The sequence below is a fragment of the Populus nigra genome, chromosome 16, assembly GCF_951802175.1.
Source record: "Populus nigra chromosome 16, ddPopNigr1.1, whole genome shotgun sequence".
In the NCBI taxonomy this organism is placed as follows: Eukaryota; Viridiplantae; Streptophyta; class Magnoliopsida; order Malpighiales; family Salicaceae; genus Populus; species Populus nigra.
The window spans coordinates 11789429-11811183 of NC_084867.1; the positions used below are offsets into that span (position 1 = coordinate 11789429).

Below are 21755 nucleotides of genomic sequence, written 5' to 3' on the forward strand. Positions count from 1 at the left end.
ATAGGTAGATGATGGATGAATTATTGACGAGAAAGGTAGGTGTTTTTATGTAAATTAAGGAGATTGTAAGAAAATATTGATTTTTTTTTTGTTTTAAAATATTTTTTTATTTTTATATCATTTTAATGTATTAATATCAAAAATAAATTTTAAAAATAACCATAATCAGGAAGAATACTAATTAAGATCTAGATTGATATATTATTTCTGTACAAGAGAGGGAATTGGTACTTAATTAATTAATATTTCTTCTTTTAAAATAACATATATCTTTCTGATACATCAGATCAATAGAAAATATATATCTTCAAAATTATTTTAAAAAATTAATCTCAATTAAAAAAAAACATGTGTAATTAATGTTGAGACGAGAAGGGTGACCATACTTGGATGTCGGCCAGTCAACATGGACGTGTAATAATTAAGGCTCTAATGTCATGTACATAGACAACAATGCTCTAATGTCATGCTTTTGCTAATCTGTAACACATGGCATGTGATGTTGACAGGGCATGGAAGGATCTTGTAGGGGTGATGAAAACTGAAAAGAGCTTGGCATGGCCATGGAGTCACAAACGTACTCTGGTTTGCAACAATAATCATCGTGTCCCATTTGAGAGCCTGATGGGTCAAGACATGTCTATAGTATCATCATGAAAGTGAAGAGAAGTATCCAGGCATGGATAGGCGTGGCAAGCCGCGAGAGACAGAGGCCTTCGAGGAATTGGATGCTATAGCTTGGATCGGATAGCTAGTTTCTTATCGTATGATGGATGCTTATTGGTTTCATTTTTTGGGTCTGATTATGGAGCTAAGCTACGACAAGTGTGAAGCTTGCCGACGTTGCTTTCTCATGATAGCAATGGAAATCTTTGGACACTTGCTTTTTCTGGAAAAGATAGATCAACGGGGAAGAGAAAAAATGTGTTCGTCTTACAGTTATGTGATATATATATATATCCTCAGATAAATTTTGTATCTTACAGTTATGTAAAAAAATAACTATTAATAATGGGGGCATGCATGACCTTTTTGCAGTAAATTGATTTCATTCAATTTTGTTTGGAGTTCCTTTTTAATATTCTTTCTCTAATTTTTAAATTTCTTAATATAAACATTGTTTTTTTTCTGAAAAGAAATTAAGGAAAATTTGGGTATAATAGAGCTCAAAATATTGTGGAAATTAAGTTCTTGTCAAATGCTCAAAATTCCAAATATAGAAGTGACAGAAATAAATAAATTAATTTAATGATGAGTATCTAGGTGTTTCAATACCAATCAACTCGGGGACCCAAAAGCCAGTAAAAAAAGAAGAAAAGAGAGAGGCACAAGGGACCCCGACGAAGAAATTGATCAGTTGGTGAACTACACAAGTGGTTCCATCATAGGCTAGTTTGCATGCTAACATCCAGTTGGCAATCTTGGGCATCTTTGATTTCAATATTGTGTTCGAAGAGACAGGAAATTGAAAGAAAGCCCCCCTCGAATCCAAATGCCAAATGTTGAACAAGATTGAGTTTGGCGGGCCATTTTTCCTTCGATTTGTGATCAAATAATTGTTCGACATTTGAGTTATCATTATCGTATATGTAAAGGTGTACCATCCCTAGACTTTTCTGGCACTTTCATGCTAACATGATGTGTTTAGGGTAGAAGAAGAAGAAGAAGAAGAAAAGAAGCTGTTGGAAGATCAGAGAAGATAAAAAGGATATGGAGAAGAACCAGGCATTTCTAGAGATGACTATGTCTTTAAACAATGCATGATATGGCATTTCTATCTATCCGATCATACACAATAAGAAGACTCCTGCACGAACAAATGACAGAAGATTTAGAGATTGTAGTTATCTGCCTCTGAGCTCTGTTCGCCACTGGAAGTTCAATCTTGAGACCAACAAATCATAAATTATTGTTGCTGGATCTAAAGATATATACTATTTATCAATAAACACCGATAAAAATATTATATTAGTATATATTAAAAAAAATTATTAAATTGAAATTTAAAATTAAATATTGCAAGTAGAATCACTAATAGAATAATTGAAAATATTAATATTTAATTATTCATCAGTAAAATCATAGATAAAAAAACTCAATTAAAAGATCAAAATTGTTAATTTCATAATAGACACACCTCTTCTTCTTCTTTTTCTTCTAATCTTCTTTAAAAAACATCAGCGTCCCTCTCTTTTTTTCTCTTCTCTCCTCAATTCCTTCTCTTCTCTTCTCCTCCACGCGCAAGTATGTCTTATCTTCTCTTCTTCTTTTATCTTCTCAGTTTTTTTTGTTAATTAATATACTTTATGAATTTTTTTTCTTCTAAACTTCACTCACAACAAAATTAAGGTAAGATTTTTATTTTTTCTTTTCTTTTTTTCATTATATTTTTTTTCTTATTTTTTTGTTCTTAATAATTGTATGAATATTGTTGTTGTAGGAATTGTTTTTCATATGAGAACAATTTTGTTGAATTTTAGTTGGATTATTTTTTTTCAATTAAATGTATAGGATTGATTTTTATTATTATTAGTTAATTTTGTTGTTCAATTTCAATTAAATGAATTTATTTGTTGCTAGATTATGGGTTCTGGAATAGTTGGAATTCTTTTTTCCAAGCAACTCAGTTCTTGAATATTATTATTAAGTGTTGATTTATATTAATTTATTTTATTTTAATTATTTTCTACTTCTGTTTAATAGATTTTTTAAAATATATATTTTTTAAATAATTAGTGACAGTATTATCGACGGATTAAGTCCGTTGATATATTTCAGAGAGTTGGAAAAGAATTATTGCAAATTACACTGTTACTGTTTAATCATCAACAAAATTGCATACGGTCTTTCTATCAGTTATGTGTCAAATTTCCCAAAGAAAATACCAACAGAATGAAGCCGGTAAATTTTCTTTTTTGACATGTTTTTTCTGTCAATAAATCCATTGATAATTTTATTACCGATAGACTATAAATCACCGATGAGAATCTTACAGACAAAATATTTTTGTCTGTGAGCTTATTATTAAAAATAGTGTTGATAAACTGAGAGTATAAATACCGACAAAATATTTTATCGGTAAATCTAAAAATTCTCGATAGCATAGAGACATTTCATGGTTCCACAGTCACTCCACATGTCTGTTCATAAACTAATAGTTCCCCCATTACCTAATCCGAACTTGATTCCTCCCTTCAAGACCTCTTGAACACCATTTGTACTTGTTATTACTTTATTGATTCCAGGCCACACTAGGAAGCTAGGAAAGGTAGTTCAGAAATAATTTGAAAGATCATTTTCAAAAGTAATATGATGTATCTTTGTAACAATCTCCTTCCCTGCATCTCCATTAGTCTGATCCCCTATTCTTCATAGCCATTTAAAAAGCAGAACTCTCTATTCATGCCATCCAAAGATCCCACTCCTAGCTAGGCCTCCTCCTTATCCTTTATTACTAGAGACCAGGACACCTTGCATAGTTTCCTCTTATCTGATGTACCATTTTTATCACCAGTAAGAGACATGGAATATTAACCCTCTACTAGACTGTTGTCTGTGCACGCCTGTGGAGGTCTTACGTCCCACTTGGATTAGAAAATGTTTTGATAAAGTTATCATGATAAAGATAATGGATTTGCCTGCCTTGCCTTGCCTTCTTGAACCATTTATACGAGCCAGTTATGCAGGAGATTCACAATACGGGGGTCTGTAAAAACAGATGGAACACAAAAACCACATAGAATGTCTGCGTCTAGCTACAGCTAGCTGTGAGTAAATAGAGAAAATGCATGCTCAATCATGAGAAATTATAGGACTATGTTAATTATGTTATGAAAACAACTTTTTTGCAGTCAAAATGTATACTCCATCAGCGGAAAGACTTTATAGCCTAACTGGTTGACGAATGGGAGCAAGCACCCTCGTTATAATATATATGCTGACTGCTTTTTGTGTTTTCTGGATCTACTTTTTAGGTTAATCATTTGACTCATAATCCAATAATCATTAAACTGATCATACAACGTAAATAGCCTTTTGTTTTCTTAATGATGCAATTAATTAGCCTTTTATTGCCCGTGTGTACGTGCTAATGAGCTAGGTTATATAGCAAGCATTAAGGTAGTCATAAATAAATAAACAATCAAATCAAAATTTTAATTGATTGGATAGCGATGTTTAGCCAGCTTGTCATCGTGATAGAATTTACTTTTGAAAATGTTTTTTTATTTAAAAATATATTCGAATAATATTTTATTTTTATTTTTATTTTTAATATTTATTTTTTATATAAACATATTAAAACAATTTAAAAATTAAAAAAAAACTAATTTAAAACAATTTTTTTATACAGATTGTAGTTGGCTTTTAAATTTAATTATATGGCTCCTTTTATTTTTACGATTAGAAAACCAAATGCTTTTGCAAAAATTATTTATTTTCTTCAAGTTAATTGTTTGTGTGTTTTTTTATTGTTTTGATGTGTTGATGTTAAATTTTTTTAAAAAATATAAAAATATTATTTTAATATATTTCTAATTAAAAATACTTTAAAAAACAAATTTATCTTATTTTATGTGTTTAATATTTTGAGCATTAATTTTAATTAATTTAAGATTAATTATATTTAGCAATAATATCTGTATTTGAGTGCACAAAGAAAATAACATTAGGTTGCGGCACGAGTTGCACCTTATTTGACTTTAATAGGGTAAAGAAAAATAATATTTAAAATATGGAAATAACCTAGGTGGGCGATATTCACATTTATTATCCTTATAATTATTATTTTTCTGCTGAAGGCATGCTTGTGTTTTGTGGTCTCTTTATTGTGGCATACCTGCCCTACACGGGAAACTTTTTCATTAATTGTATACATCTCCAGAATTATTAAAGTGTCAATTTTGATGGATAACTATTACATTTTTTTTTTAATTCAGTGGTTCAACCCAGTTAAATTTATATTTCATTTCATACCAACAAGTTTTCAATTCGTACATGTCTATTTCTGGTGTGGGATTTCGGCAGGATCAATTGCTGATTATTATGCTCACCTTACGAAATATGAAATAAAAGATGCATATTCACCACCGTGTATGGTGGTGGATGGTGTCAATTTACCGATACTCCACAAGAACTGATGCTGTCCTTGGGGGCACAGTGAAGCACCCTGTGGATGTTTCATATGATGAGTTCTTCACAACTTCATCAGCTGACATAGCCTGTGTAGGATGCAGCTGAAAAGTTCTTGCCTGCAATACAGGACTGGCAAAAGATACCACAGATGGAGACTATTACATTGAACTCGCAATGGGATTATAAGGTGGATTAAAACTCTTTAACTGTATGTTTTTTTTCTTCTTATTTGACAGAAATAGTATTTTTTGAGGTAGCTTAGGTGAAATTGAAATTAAATTTAATATTTTTTTGATGATTTTAAGGTTATATTTTCCATATTGATCTGAAGTATTGAAATAAGTTCAATATTAATTCTAATATTTAAACGTAGAAAAATAATAGATAAAACAAGCATTCTTAGCCAATAAATCAGCGTCTTATAATCAAAATTAATGCATTCGTTTCATCGCCCAATGAATTTGACCATTTTCAAGTACAAAATGTCGTGAAATGAACCCGAAATGCCTTTGAGAACAAATGCATGTCCGTTTGTGGACACCATCTATGCTAGATAGGAGCTAGAAATCAATGCTTTGGCTATTTTCAAAGAAATTTGTCTAGAATCTTTTCTTTTCCTCTTCATAATCTTTTTTTTTTTGGCTGCTTCCTTGTTCATGACTGTGATCAGGAAACACCACTCATGTACTAAGATGTAGCATGTAAGAGAGAACAAACAGTATCATAGAAGTTGCATATGCACAGCATTTTAAGGAAATAGAAGGCCATAGCATAGTTTGGTGGCTTGTCCACAACCGTTGCAATAAAGAAGGGTATGGGTAACTTTTATGAATAATTCAGGGGTTAGGTATTGAGTTTGTTCTTTAATAATTATGAATTTAAATTTTTTTAAAATTATTAAAAGTATAATCATCAATTTTAAAATTATAAAATTAATCATAAACTAGCTCTAACAGCAATGTTAATGAAAAAAAGAAAGTACGGGCAAGGGAAAGGGGCTCAGGGAAAGGAGGAGTTCACCTCAAAAGGCTCAAACTCGTAAGATGCCAAAACAGAGAAGATTCCAAGTACAGAAATTAAAGCCAACGATACCAACAACAAATGCATAGGTGGTCTGTGTCAATTACAGTAACAACTTCTTCAATCTAGCGTTTTACCTCATCTCTTTCACCCTCCCTCTTTCCAAAAAAGAGGGAAGCAAGAGTAAAAATAACTGTAATAACAGAATGACTGGAGAATTACAACTACTGTTTTTATGCTCTACAAGTAAAAAAAAAATGCCTGGCTAGCTAGAGGGCTTAACCACCACAAGGGGGGGCTTTGGAATTTTGGCATGCAAGACTTTGAGGGGTCAAAATGGACAGGAACAAGGGATCTACAAAAAGATCTGGTCTTATTTGGTCGGTTCTGTATGTCCTCTGTGTTCTTCAGCCATTGATGTTGCTGCCCTTTATTCATGTTTTAAGATGCCACTTTCATTCTATTGGACTTGGAACCAGAGCTTTTAATAAGTGAAGAAACAAGCTTCGAACTTCCTTTGGAACTTATGCTAGAATCGATGCAGCAGCTTTGCTTTGAATATTTCATGTCTTCCTGTTTCTTAATTTCCCCTTGTTAATTTTTGTTGCCTTTGACATCTCCTTGCAAGCTGGAAAGATAGACCCATAATATCAGTAAGATCAAAGTCTTAGGATAAAACAATAAATACTACACGAGACAGGACATGAGGGCTTACCAGATGTTTGTAGGGCAGCGCTTGGTATATTTATTTTAATGGAAAGAACACAAGTTGTTGGTAAGCCCAGATGGATTAAGAAATTTTTGTCTTTGCTCATCCACATCCCACATTAGGTAACCACTATCCTGAAAATGATGTGCCGGTCATTGATAGTAAGATGGTGTTCCTTGCCTCATATGAGTATATTCTTAGTAAATATCTAATCTGTTCTCTCTCAAGTGTAGCTACTACAGAGGAAAATGGTCTACAACGGGCTTAAAAAAAAATGCATACCTGATGAGTAGTGAAGTCACTAGGCCTCATTCCTTGAAGAAAATGCGTAGCAGAATTATCAATAAGAGAATAGTTATTTTCTTCTGTAGCAAAGGTGGCGGAGGCGGAGGCGGTGTCGGCAAAAGCTGTGGGCTGGAGAGGACTGTTGTGTTGCAGAGATGGCAGTGGTGGAGACATGCTACTTAATCTCTACATTTTCATGTCAGTGACAGAGATCCTCATCAGATTTGATCATAAACATTGTGGTTAAAGCTTGAACCAAATAATAACCGACCAAACTAAAATCTTTTTCTAGCCCTTAATTTATTACCTCTGGTCTAACCATGAATGCATCACGGTCCATTCCAAAATCATAGAGCAAGGGATTAACAGAGGCAAGCTTCATGGATAGGAACTGCGAAAATTGCAAAATCATCATTGATTTAGCATTCATGCATTACTATTACATGAACAAAAGAGGGTAATTATCCTTGAATTAAGTGTTATTACTTACCTCCACTTGACTTTGCAGGGACTGAACATAATTAATAATCTCGTCCAGCATAAGGGCCTTCCCAGTAATCTAAAATTAGAACACGCCACATGAAGCTGTCAGATATATACGTGCTTTATTTAGAAAGACAAAATTAAGACAAGGAACTGCATTTGTACCTTGTCACAGCCAGGAACAAGAAGCTGTAGTATCTTCATTCTCTCACTGATTCTCTCTCTTCTTACCTAAAACCCATTAACAGAAAAGTATTACTTATAATGAGACATGAATTGGCAATACCATGCAGGATTTAGGAATTTGGGCATGAAGATGTGGTGGAGGAGGAGGAGGAGGAGAGGAGGAGGATAAATACAGGTTAAGTTAATTTGAAGTTATTTTTTTGTGAGGGTGAAATGGGAAATTACAATCCTAAAAGAAATTAGTGTGTGTGTTGAGCTTTGTAGTGGAGCATAGTATTAGTACCCTCTCAGCAAGGCTGTGGCTGTCTGTTGCTTGGCCCCTCCTTGCTCTTACATGAATGTAGCCTGCTGGAGGCTCTCCATGAACTTTCTTCTCAACTTTTGGCTTCTTCTCTTCGTGTTTCATGTCACCACAGCATTTATTTTGTCTCTTGCTTTTCACTTTTCCAGCATCCTGTAACAAAAACTATTAAGTTGGTAATGAATCATGTGTGTACAGAATCTCAAGCACACACTTAGAACAGAATTTGTAGTGCTGTTGTAAATGAACTTTCTTGATTGTGGTCTACCTTTGATTGAGCAGAATTCAAGAACCCATTAGCACTTTTCCTCTTCCTGGCCATGGGAGTTACCTCTTGAGTAACGTGCTCACCAGTTTCAAGCTTATCAACCACGGTTGTTGAGGAGTTTGTGCTCTGTTTTTTAGCCAAAGAAGTCTCATTATCACTAAGAGACACCTTATAGCTATGATCATCAGGATGGCTACTTTGATGAAATCTAACATCAAGACTAGGTGTTTCATGAAAAGTTTCAGGAGAGTAAATTTGGGAGAAAACGTTGGTATTGATCATGTTTCCAGCTTCCTCAAAAGAACCATACATGTTGTTCATGTTCTTAGTGGGTGTGGCTATGCTTGGCAAGAAAGCTGAGTCAGGAAACAACGGTTGATGTTGATATGAAAAGGCTGCCATTTCAGAGAGAAAGAAGCTTTGGAATTGAAGATTAGCAAGTTTTCAAGGAAAGTGATTGAAGAGAGAAGCTAAAGAAGGTTGCGATGATGAAACCTAGAAGGCAGCAAGGAAAGAGTGATTCTCTGTGATCAAAAACTAGAGAGGTCCCCGAGCTTATATGAAGATCAGGAATGAGAGAGAGAAAACCACACAACTAAGCATAAATCCATGCAATGTTTCTGTTCATTTGACTAGTCTTATCCTATCAATCCCCCCCCCCTCTCTCTCTCTCTCCCACCCCATTAAAGCAAAAAATAAAAATGAGTAGGACTATTCCAGTTTCCACCAATAACAAATAAAATTGAAAAAAAAAAGGTATAGAATTTTCATTAAAGACAAAGTGAAATTAATAGTCTTGTCTTCTATTACAACTGAACGATCACCCCATTGTTTTAGATTCTCGCCTCTTCTTTTTTTTTCCACTCTAAGATTGCCTTTTAGGAGGTGTCATAGATGATTCAGAAGTTTTCAGATAAATTAAGTACCTACGCTTCAGCTATGTAATGATGGTGATTAAACAGTAGCTTTGGCAGCCTTTTTATTTGGGTTTTTTTAAAAAAAAAATATCAACATAATAATTTTAAAATATTAACAGCATAATTTTAAAATAAAATAGTATTCAGTTTCTCACAATTCTGAATCCCAATAATTTACTCTGTCGTGATTTGAATCACGACACACCGCGAAATTACTCCTATACGTTTTACTACTGTGAAAGAAAGTTTATTTGGACTAAATTTCTGTAATAGATTCCAAAAAAAAAAAAGAGATTCTAATTTTTTTATCTTAGATTAAAATCTCAAATGATAAGGAAATAATAATAAATGCTAGCAAGCTTTTTATTTCAGAGTTCCTCTAGCTGATTAGTTCCTTGTACCCAAAACATAAATTATTTTTTAAGTGATACATTATATTCCATATTGTCTTTGAACTGTGCAGTCCAATCGCATGTCTCTCATTTATTTCAATAAAAAATCACAATTTTACACTACAAAAGAATATGTAATTAACGCATAATTAAGGTAGAATTACTTGATTGTGAAATAAAAGAAAAGGATTCTCAAATTGAGGTATGATAAGCTAACTTTTATACCAAGGAAAGAAAAACCTTTTGAAACCATGTAGGAGGTAGCTTAATAATAAAAATTTAGGATCAAGAGATTTACTTTTATATGGTTTCAAGTTTGAATTTTATGGTTGCTAATATGATAGCTACTAGAGATTTACATAGTCGTTAATTTCAAGACCCATAAAATTAGTCGAGGTGCACGTAAACTAGCCGAACACTCATGTTAATAAAAAAACAAAATACATCTGGTTATCATTTTTATAAAATAAAATAAAAATCAATTAATAAACAAAAATGGAGAGAATCCAAGTGACTATAAAAAGTCAAAACATAATTGGAACAGATTTTGAGACTGTTTGAGAGCATCGTCGAAAAATTGTCGAAGACTTGAGGCTCAGCCAACCTGCTTACAAGAATAAGTCTCCTCAAACAGAGAACTGAGGCAGACGGCGAATGCTTCGGCCCATAATTTCAAATGACTATCCATCTTTTTAAAACTTCAAGATTCATGTTTCAAATGACTTTATTGTTTAGCATACGACTTCAAATTTAAACAATTATAGCAAAACTAATGTTAGCAAACTCTCTTAGCTATCTAACTCATTAATATCCTTAGATTTTTCGTAATTAAGTTCAAGTAATAAAGATTTCATATCAGCAGTTGGAATTCAGAAGTGAATATGGTTATCCATAGCTATTTGTTAAGAAGTTGCTTAGGGTTCTTTCATGATTTTTAAAATATTTTTTTGTTTAAAATTAATATTTTATTTATATATTTGGATGGTTTTATTATACTGATATAAAAAATAATTTTTAAAAACTATATTATTTTAAAATATTTAAAAATAATTACTACCATGATTTCAATAAACACCATCTAAAATCAAATCATGATCATGGCATGTATTGAATGTAGTCGTTTCACCAATTGTCAAAATCCTCCTTTTGAAAAAACACTTGATGCTAGAAGACGTGATTAACCATAAAGTTTCCCAAAAGAGATAATGGCAAATGGACCATGTATCACGTTTTGGGGGCAATTTGTATCCTCCTCCACGGGATCAAAATATAAATTGAAATCAATAAAATCTATTAATTGCGCATCAAATATATTGAGCTAAAAATTGAAAAAGATCAGGAATTCAGGATCATTACTTTAAAACCTAGTAAAAAAAGCCAAACTAGAAAACACATAGACTAATCTGATTGTTTTAGATATATAGAAACTAATGTGAACCGATAAATTGATTTGATTTAAGAATTCTTTTTTAAAAAAAGTAATTTATTTGATTTTTTATACAAATTATTAGAAAATAATATATATTATATCTTAGGACTTCACCTAATAACTTAAACTATTAGGTTTAGATGATTATTTAACATGTTATCAAAGTCTTAATAATCAAACAGTCATGAATTCAAATCTCATTATTCATCATTCTCTCTACTAATTAAAATACAATTAATAACACAAGATAATACAAACCTATGCAAATTTGAAACTTAAAAACTTTTATTTAAAGAGATATATTAGACAATAACATATATCATTCCTTCATAACAACTTACACTACCAGAAAATTGATAAATACAAACGGAAATACCAAGGAAATTACAATGGGAAAAAAATTTAAAACAAAGTAAAAAAAACAATGACGTGCCATTTTTATTAATGAAATTACCGACAGAATAAATTCTATCGGTAAAATCCGTTGGTAAATTGCGAACACTGTTTATTATGTCAATTACAAAGGGAATCACCAATGAAAAATTCCATAAGTATTTTTCAGAGAGCTCTGGAACTGTTTACTTCCTAATTGCACTGTTAATTATTGTTCTCTACAGACAAAATCACTGACGGATTGAAAAGTAGTCGATGATATTTGATAGTTTCTGAAAATTTTTGATTAAATTGAAAATATAAATTAATATTATTGATGGAATCACCAACGAAATGATTAAAACTATTAATATTTAATTATCCGTCGGTAAAACCGTCGGCAAAACATCTCAATAAAAAGTCTAAAATCTCTAATTTCACAACAGATGAAGCTCCTTTCTTCTTCTTTCCCATATGTAAAAATCATCAATATTCATTTCTTTTTCTTCTCTTCTCTCCTCAATTCTTTCTCTTCTCCTCCATGCTCAGGTATGTATTCTTCTCCTTTCTTCTTTTTTCTTCTCAGTTTTTTTTAATTAATATACTTTACAAATTGTTTTTATCTTCTTAGCTTCACTTGTAACCACGTTAAGGTAAGATTTTTTTTCTTCTTCTTTTTTATTTTTCTTCACTATATTTGTTTTTTTAATTTTTATTTGTTTTTTTCTTAATAATTGTATGAATATTGTTATAGGAGTTTTTCTCATATGATTTTCTTATTCTTTTTTCCAAGAGTTGTGAGTATTATAGAGTGTTGATTTATATTAATTTAATTCTTTTATATTTTTTTAAAAATATTTTTAAATAATTACCTATGAAATTACATACGATATTTTTTAAGGGCAATATCGACAGAATAAAGCGGATATTTTTTTTGCGTACCTTTTTCATCAGTAAATCCATCGATAATAATATTTTTTTTATTATTAACGGACTTACTGATAAACAAAAAATTACTGACATAGTATTTTTATTGGTAATTTTATTGGTAAATTAAATATCAACAGAATAATAATATAAATAATAACAGAAAATTTCATTAATAAATCTAAATATTGCGGTAGTGTTAAGCAATTAAAATTTTACTTGTATGCAATGTAAGCTATATGATTACTTAGCTTTGAAAACCAGAAATGTATCATTGAACTTCAAAAGATTTCAAAGTCATATCATCAAGGTATCAAAAGATATTCCAGCTTGTGTAATTTAATTATATCAAATATCAAAAGTCTAAAATAGTCGGCTGCAAATGCAGAGCGCCTAGTCATAATATATCATTGAACCTATGATCGCTGAAACTTAAATTTTGTTTTACTGAAAAAATTACCTGTACACATTATCGCTAGGCTAAATCTATTGATAAGATTATTATTTTTAGTTTAATTGATTCAAATTAATTAATGTCTACTCAATTGATATGGAAAATAGGTCCACGTGTTCCCAAATCATCAATTTTTCTTTTTTCTTTATAAGAGACGAGTTTTTCTTATGAAAGACAAGAAATTTATTATGTGATGATATAGAAGATAGCTTAAATGAATATATAAGCATTAAACCTAACAATAAAGCATTTATATAGCCATTTCTTTATAAGTAATGCCATTTTATGGATTATATATGAGCATTAAACATAATAATAATAATAATAATAATAATAATAAAGCATTTAGATTTCACCCTATTATATTCCATCTTAATTAATTTTTATTTTTCTTTAAACCATACGCGGGTAAGTAAAAGGATGCTGTATATTGGCAATTAATAGAAGGAAATTCATATATCTCTCGAATCTCATCTATTCAAAAAACAATTGTGAGAAATTATTATTTAAACCTCATAAATTGGGATGAGATTTAACTATAATCGCATCAACCACCTGTAATTTGGTCCAATAAACTAAATTAATTAAAAATAGCAATTTTTTGTTATAAAAAAGCTTGAACTCGAGGTTTTTTAAAAGAGTACTAATATTTAATTGGAAATCAAAGACTGATCCAATTGATATATATATATATATATATATATATATATATATATGGAAGGTTACATTTTTCTTCTTCTTCTTATTAATTAACTCCCATTCTTTATGGAACTCACTTTTAAGCCATATATTCTTCTTGAAGTCCGTCGGTACTTCTTTAACTACGGAGTTGCATTATTAAGAAATTAAAATTCAGCATTTTAGGCAAACAAAAATCAAATTCCAAGCTGAATCTAGTCTTGTAGAAAGAGATTTGGTTTATTTTCTTTATTCTATGATACTTTGTCGTGAATCTCATCTAAGCAAGTTTCAGTTTTAGACGGAATTTTCTTCTTGTTTGACAGCTAATGATCGAAGAACTTGAAAATGAACGCTTTCCTGTGACCAAAAGAAAGAAAGAAAGAAATGGTGGGTCAATTATGGTGCTGTACTAAAAGCTTAAATTCCCAATACTGTGCAAAGCTTATCTAAACAAAAGATTTCTTTTGAAATCATAAATTCAACTGTGTGATTAGCTGGTATTGAACTAAAATTCACAAGCATGTGAAAGTACAGAAGAAAAGGAAGCAAGAACAACGACCTCATCTATACATAAAAGTTGATCAACTGGTTCATATATTTTAATTAGATTGTACTTGGCTATGTTAAAATTCATAAGATATATTTCATGCATGTGCTATTTTCTGGTTTAAAAATATATAAATTCACTCAAAAACCAACTTCAATCCACTCAGAGCCTAGCTAACTCAAATAATATCAAGTCATACTCAACTAATATCAACAAAGCCTAGCTAACTCAGAGCCATATCGGGATTGTTCATGCACCCAGCACCATGCAAAATTTACCCAAGTTTTATGGGTCATGAATGATTCCCGAAAATATTATTTTTTGCTGCACGAAAAACGATACACCCACAAGGCATTTATGCTCGAAGTTTTCTTCGCAGTACAATAATACATGTAATGTGCAGCCGATGTTTCTCATGTTAGTTGTAATGTTTTGCTATCCCTCCCTCCTCAGGCTCACAAGTTCATTGCACCTTACAGGTAGAAGCTGTGACCTGTGATGAAAACAAAAACAAAAAAAAAACACAACTGTTCTCCATCGTAATCTTCGTTTCCTTAGCTCAGGTACGGATTAAACAAATAATAGAGTTATCGGCTATGTCTACCTTTATGTCTCCGTATCTAATCCGTTGTTCAAGGATGGGTACCTATATATATATATATATATATATATATATTAAAGGGAAAAAATTATTTGGCTTTTACTGTGCTTCCTTGTATAGGATTACCACCTAATTTCTTGCAAAGATAATTAGCCAATCAATTATTTGGATAATTTTGGAGGGGCTATAAGACTTAAGGTTTCCTTTGGTTAACGTTTCAAGATAAAATAGAAAAATATAATTGTTTTTATCCTGAAACAATAATTAAAGATTATATATATTAAGAAAAAAAAAAACTAGCAAGGGCGGCAGGCTCTGCAGTCCCTTGAAGGCCCCGCCCCTGACTAAGAAGGCCGGTCGTAGATTAAGGGGCTCGTTTTTTACGACTATAGCTAGTGGTGGTAGACTTAAGAACGGTAAAAAGAATATAATATAGTGGTTTGTTTGTCCTCAATTCGGTTGCCAAAACAAGGACTGGTTTGTCCTGAATTCGAGTGAGAATACATGTGAAGGATGATCGCCCTTTAGGGCAGGGTTTTCACGCTCAAATTTGTACGAGGAGAATTTATTCGATTCATTGAAATATATAGTAGTGTATGTATGTGGTTCTATATTCATGAAAAACCAGGTTTTTCCATCTATTCCACCGAGACTAACCTTTTTATTGTCAAAGATGATTAATTAGTTTTATATTAGACTCGGGATATCTAAACTCATGATGACTTAAAAAAACTATAATCAAATTAAGATAACATGAGTGAATCTGATATAATTTAATCAACTTACTATTCAGGATAACATTAAAAAAAAATGAAAAAAAAAACAAAACTCAATGACCAATAAAACTAATTTTAAAGGCTAAAACTATAAAAAAATAATTAAAAAAAACATGAAAAATAAAAACTCGAGTCAACCAAAATTCACTCTACTAACTTATCAATTGTGATATGAAATTGAGATAAAAAAATTATTTTTTAAAAAATAAACTAGAAAAATAATCAAAGCTAAATAAATAAAAAAAATTGAAAAAATCAAGTCATACGTTGAAATAAAAAAATCTCATGAAATCTCAAGACTCAATAGATCGGGATAACCTTATAGAAAAGAACATCATAAAAAATAAAAAATCTCAAGACCCAATAGCCTAATATCAAATAATAAAAAAAAACATTAAAAAAAAATTCAAAGCAACCCGTGTTAACTTAACTAACCTGCGACCCAGAATAAGCTTAGAGGAAGGAAATGAAAAAAAATAGAAGTCTCAAGACCCAACAATTTAATATCAAATAATAAAATAAAAAATAAAAAAAATCAAAGATAAATCGGGCTAATTTTTGAAATCATAAACCGTGGTTAAGAGAAGAAGTATTGAATTTGATATAAAAATAAAATAAAATCAAATGAAAATTGATTTTTAATAGGGTAAGAAGTATTTTTAAGAGAAGAAGTATTTAATTTTTATTTTTAATAGGGTTTCGGGTTTTGACTGGATCAACGGGTTTTTGTGAGGTTGAATTTATAATTTTCTTGAAAAGTAGATCTAAATTTATTTATTTTGTAAAAAATCAAACATGTAATTAGCTAGATAGAGAGCTCCAATTAATTATATATAATTTATAATTTAAATGTTTTTATTCGATCAAATAGTCATACTCTTACTTCACGAACATTTGATTAGATAGAACGTTACGGAAAAGAATAGATAGTGTTACGATTTGTAACTTCAACAATTTCTTGTTTATCATAATTAAATTGTTGAGTTAAAACGGAGATGACAATCGGTAATTAAATTTTGAAAGAGAAAAATAAATATTATCCCGTTTTAGCAATTATAACAATAATTAGCTTAATAATTTAATTCTTAGATCACATAATTAATTTACAATCATAAACCAAATACAAACGCCAGCAGGTTATAAAAAAAAATATCACATGATCAGTAATATATAATTATATATCATAATATTTTATCTTAACTCTCACGAAGAAAAACTAATTAATATTTTAAAATATATCTCTAATAAAAACTGTATTTTTATTTGAACATCCTAGTATATTAATCTTTAATTAATTCTCAAAAATAGTCATTATATACCCCTGCATATGTGTTTTACCTTGTATATTCCTTAGTGGCCTCTGTGCTTCACAGAGATGAGACAGCCTTATTCGCACGTTAAGCATAAAATGGATAATTAAAAAAAAAAAAAAAAAAGAGATTGTGCCAGGCACACGCGCATGCACGTGTATATATATTTATATATACAACCGTTAAAAGTACAAAATTACAATGGCAGCATTATTGATTTACTTTTTTGACTAGCTAGAAGCAGCAAGGTACGCAGCAGTCATTAAATGGTCGATCTTTACCGCCAACCAGGAAAAGAGAAACTAAGTTTCTGCTGTTTTTTTGAAAAGTAATTTTTTTAAAAAAAATTTAATTTTTTTTTTATTATTAAAAAACTTGATCAATAAAAAACATTTTTTGATTTAAAAAAATTTAATTTGATTTTCAGGAAAGTATTTTTCTTTTATTTTGAATGGAAAACACTTTTTGAAAATTGTGAAAAATTTAAAAATGTCATATTATTTGCTAATTATATCAAATTTGGTTCTCAAACATTTAATTGCTATATATATTTTGTTTTGAATATTTTTTTTAATTTCATCCCTTAGAATTTAATTTTTATATTAACTTTGATCCTTATTTTTATAATTGTTATTTGATTTTTCTTTATCATTTTTTACCTATCAAATTTGGTTCTCATTCTTTTGATTGTTACTTATTTTATTTGAAATAATTTATGAAGTGTTAATTATTATTATTTTATTTTCTTCATCTTTTAATTTTTTTATTTTTTAGATTTGATTTTTATTATTTTGATTATTATTTATTTTATTTGAGATAATTTATGAAATTATATTTTTTTCAATTTCATTCTCATTCAACTTTTTAATTTGTAAAATTTATTACTCATTATTTTAATAAACTTAAAAAAAAACCCATAAAAAAATCTTCAAAAGTCTTTCCATATAGACTCCACCACCTGAATATATAAAAGAGCCCATAAAATTATATTTTGAGTTTATTTTTTAAAATTATCTGTTTGAATATTATAAATTTTAATATCATTAGGGATAAAGTTGTTAATTTCAAGACATGGTGTAGAGACCCACGATTACCAAAAACAAAAAAGAAAAAGAGAGCAGCAAATTCATAGAATGGTCACTCAGACCTTCTGATCGATCGAAATACATAGCTAGCTAGAAGGAGGACGACCCTGAGAGATTAAACAAGAAACATGTACTGAATGTACAGATGTAAGTAATTTAGAGTCTATGAGTTGAAGAGGGGCCTAATTAGCTCCTTTTACTCTCTCATGTCTCTGTAGTGTTTGTTACAAGAGTTTTGATAACCTGGAATAAATATATGTCTCTGTATTCTCACTTTCAGGTGCTCTCTGTCAAATCCGTGCTGTGAAAACCACCACTCAGTTTTTCCCATGATTTGAAGTTCCCGTGGCTTTGTGGGGATGGGACCCGTCGGCTTCCTCTTCTTAAATTTCCTAGTCAATATTTTCAATGGTGGAATCAACAAGATGTATACAGCAGTAGTAGTTGGTAAATTAAATTTAATTTGTACTTTTTTCACAAGGAGATTTGAGATTGAAATGGGTTTTTCAAGGGAGGTGAAAAATGGACTTGGGATTGTCGATCCAGAACTGGGATGGGGAATTGGGATTTCAGGAGCTTACACCGTTACTGTAGAATATTTATAGTTCTTATGTGTATCAAATAAATATATTTGTAGTGTGTGTGTGTCTGCTACTTTAATTAAGGCTTCAATGGTTACTTGAGAAATTTCCCTAACTATATGTGTTACTTTACTTCCTATTCTTGTATTACAAATATCAAAGAACTGCCAAATACAATAAGTTTCCAGGAATTTACTTGATCATGATCTCAGTGCATGAGAGGGGGAGCCTAGCTCGATCATATTGCACAGGCTTTTTTTGGTCATTGAAGACTCCTTGAATATTATTGGAGTCAACATTACGTAGATAAATTGATGAAGGCCAGCTTGCATTTAATATTATTGAGAAATATTGAGTAATTAAACATATACAATGCAGTAGAGCAGAAGGGTGTCAAATATTAACTGCTTGCTCTTCAAAGTTCAAACCACGGACCGACCAAGACCCACCAAAACTCATAAACAAATCAAGCATATGATAATTTATGCTGGCATCGATCTGGGGCAAAGATTTACAACACACAATACCGAGTTACCGACATTGAAATATGCCAAATTGAATTCATTTTAGTAGGACCTAGCTAATTGTAATCAAGACCTGATGCTTGTATACAGAATTTAAACTCACGTTTAAATTGTTCTTGTTTGATTTGTCGATCCTCAAAACGTCTGAAGAAACTAGAGATCAAAGGGATCAGTGATTGGAGTGCCTAGCTAACCAACTTTATATATCTGTGTACAGTTTGGTGGGCGCATAGAAATCTTGAATTGTTCGTTTAACATATCATAAAGGTTTTTGTGGGCCGTAAGTACCCTTATGAAAGCGACGAGACGGCAATACGCGTGATGCTACGTTGTTTCTCTTTTGGCCCTATTTCGGAAGTCAGGTTCATTGCCTTTGGTTTTAGCTAGCTTCCTCCATTCTTCCCAAGACAAGCATTAAGTCTTTGATTAGATAAATAGATATATCGAGTCGTATCCTGCATGCATGTATAAAGCTGAACTCCACCCATTACATATATGGTGTTGGTTTAAAGTTTATCTTTTGAACAAACACAACAGTATTAATTTTAAAAGAAAAGGAAAGTAAAAGTTGTGCATACATGCATGGAGATGATTCAATATCTTGTTCTCTATTGTAATCAAAGTCCCTTGAATATTCTCGACACTTGATGACATCAAATGATCGTTAAGAGAACTAGCTAATTAATTTGATCGAAACCTTTAGCACACTTCTCTCGAGAAGCTTACTTAGATGCCTCGATCGCAAGTTAACTGCATTAATATTTTTTTTTCTTTTTAACAACAGACAAGTATTTTTGCTAAAGAACACAAGTATATATATACGCATCAATACCAAAACAATCACTAACTAGAGCGGCAATTGCATACGCAACCACGTTGCACTGGTACACTTGTAGAGACTAGAGTACTTATAGCACTTCACCCAAAATATACAGAAAAAGAAACTGAAGTCATACGGAGTAAAACCATCCCTACGTGTAATAACAGGGAATAGCAAGGACGACGCTGTACCGTCAGGAAGCTTGTCAAGGGTGTAATCCAAAAACAAACTCTTAATGTTCAGTGAGCTACTCTAAATAGGATTGCTTTAGTTCTTCCAAATCCTCGAATCCTTAATTAAATCTGTTGTCCACAAGTTGCACAAACATCCAAGAAAAATACAGTTGGAAAGTTTAAGGAAATAGCACAAGGGAAAATGACAGGAACGTAGATCAATTTGCATTCAACCGTTAATTTGTAATGAAAAAGACATGATTACAATTCACATGTACAAACAAGTGCTGTTTACTTTTCGTGGACCACTTCATTAGTTTATCCTGGTGAGATTTGGTTAGCAAGCTATCTTTGAAAGAATTCAATCATGCATGCATGGTCTCGTTATCTCCACATAAACGGTCAGTGGCAGCTTGACACTGAGAGCTTTACATATCAGTAAAGCAGAAAGAAAACAACAACAGTCCTGATTTGAGGATCTTGAGATGATAACTATCTTTGTAGCTAATAAGAACTTCTTTGCGAGATAAAGATTGCATAAAATGAGTGCTGTGTATTCTTTTTTTTTTTTTTTTTGATTAAAATGAGTGCTGTGTATTCTCTTGATTAGACATTAAGAGGTGTTCAATTTAAAACGACAAAGGAAAAACACGTATAAGATTGTACGTTCAAATACCGCCCGCTGTTTCTTAAGAGAAGAAATGTTCCACGTCTATCACTGCAAGGGTAAGAACCAAATGGATAAAAGATGCCATGGCTTAAAAATGACACTTGCAGAAACAAATTAAAAGGACGTAAATCTGACTGGGGAAAAGAGGAAGCCGACGACGAGCTCTGCTAGTTAGCTATCAAATATTTTAATTAGGAGAGACAAATTGTGATGTTGCATGGTAATTGACTGGAGTTTTCATGTCATTGTTCGTGCAACGCGTTGTTACTGATTCTTGAAATCTTTAACGTGTACCCACATCTCAAAATGGACGGCTTTGGACCCCATTTTTACACAATATCTTCGGACCCCGTTTGGAGATATTAGGAATGATAGTGAACTGGGTTGCAATAAATTAAAAATACGCTCGACTATCAGTTCAATCTCCAGTGCCTGAAATCCATACTGATCACAACCAGATACACCGTAGATACGTATACAAGTGTATGTCTCGTAAATGGTTTGAATAAAGCAATAATGTCAAATTGCCATTCTTGCCAATGGAGTTTATCGAGGCCTGGCGTGGAGGTGCCTCTTGCATCTTGGAAGAGGAGTTGGGCTTAAGTAAGTTCGTTCTCATAGTTATGCTAATAATTGATTCGGGGTATCTTCATTATTTCCCATAACTTATTAGCTGTTCTTGAATTGATCAAGTGTTTAATGAAGGTGATTCAATTTAAAAGTACGTAATAGCAGTAAAGAAACGAATTAAAGACAATCTTATATGAATGACAAACTTGCCGCATCTAGCTAGGAGCACACATATCAAATTTTGTCAATTGAAACTAGCTAGATGTTCATGAAGGACTCCCCCATTGCTTGATACTTGGGATTTAAAGTACAGTTTGATCGTATACCACCAATATTTGAGAGGAGTGAGAAGGAATTTAAAATTAAAGGTGTATTAAAGTGAATGAATCAATTGCTACGCTACCAATGAAGCAAGCAATTTAAGTTTGGTTATTGGGTTACATCTTATCCGCCAACGAAGGATGAACTTCGTTCAATATTTAAAGCATCAATATTTAAAGGAGTTATTAAAAAAATCAATTATTTTCTGTACTTATATATA

At 31.2% G+C, this 21755-nt stretch overlaps 1 protein-coding gene across 2 annotated transcripts; it reads right to left on the reverse strand.

Annotated features, from left to right (window-relative positions):
* Window positions 1-6209: 6209 nt before the first annotated feature.
* Window positions 6210-9037, reverse strand: LOC133675655 (transcription factor BC1-like). Of its 2 annotated transcripts, none has more exons than XM_062097105.1 (8): window positions 8386-9037; window positions 8100-8270; window positions 7796-7861; window positions 7638-7706; window positions 7455-7538; window positions 7145-7333; window positions 6869-6996; window positions 6210-6781 (listed from the first exon to the last, which is right to left on the reverse strand). In XM_062097105.1, exons 1-7 carry the CDS (start codon window positions 8785-8787, stop codon window positions 6904-6906), a joined length of 1074 nt encoding a protein of 357 aa, XP_061953089.1. In that variant the 5' UTR covers window positions 8788-9037; the 3' UTR covers window positions 6210-6781; window positions 6869-6903. The 2 variants fall into 2 exon arrangements, with proteins under 2 accessions (XP_061953089.1, XP_061953088.1); XM_062097104.1 differs by having other exon boundaries at window positions 8100-8282.
* Window positions 9038-21755: the final 12718 nt, after the last annotated feature.

Coding starts and splice junctions, on each gene's coding strand:
- LOC133675655 (XM_062097104.1), bottom strand. CDS start 8,787: ATGGCAGCCTTTTCATATCAACATCAACCGTTGTTTCCTGACTCAGCT. Junction 7,539..7,637: donor CCCTGCAAAGTCAAGTGGAG/GTAAGTAATAAC, acceptor CAATTTTCGCAG/TTCCTATCCATGAAGCTTGC. Junction 7,334..7,454: donor CATTCATGGTTAGACCAGAG/GTAATAAATTAA, acceptor ATGAAAATGTAG/AGATTAAGTAGCATGTCTCC.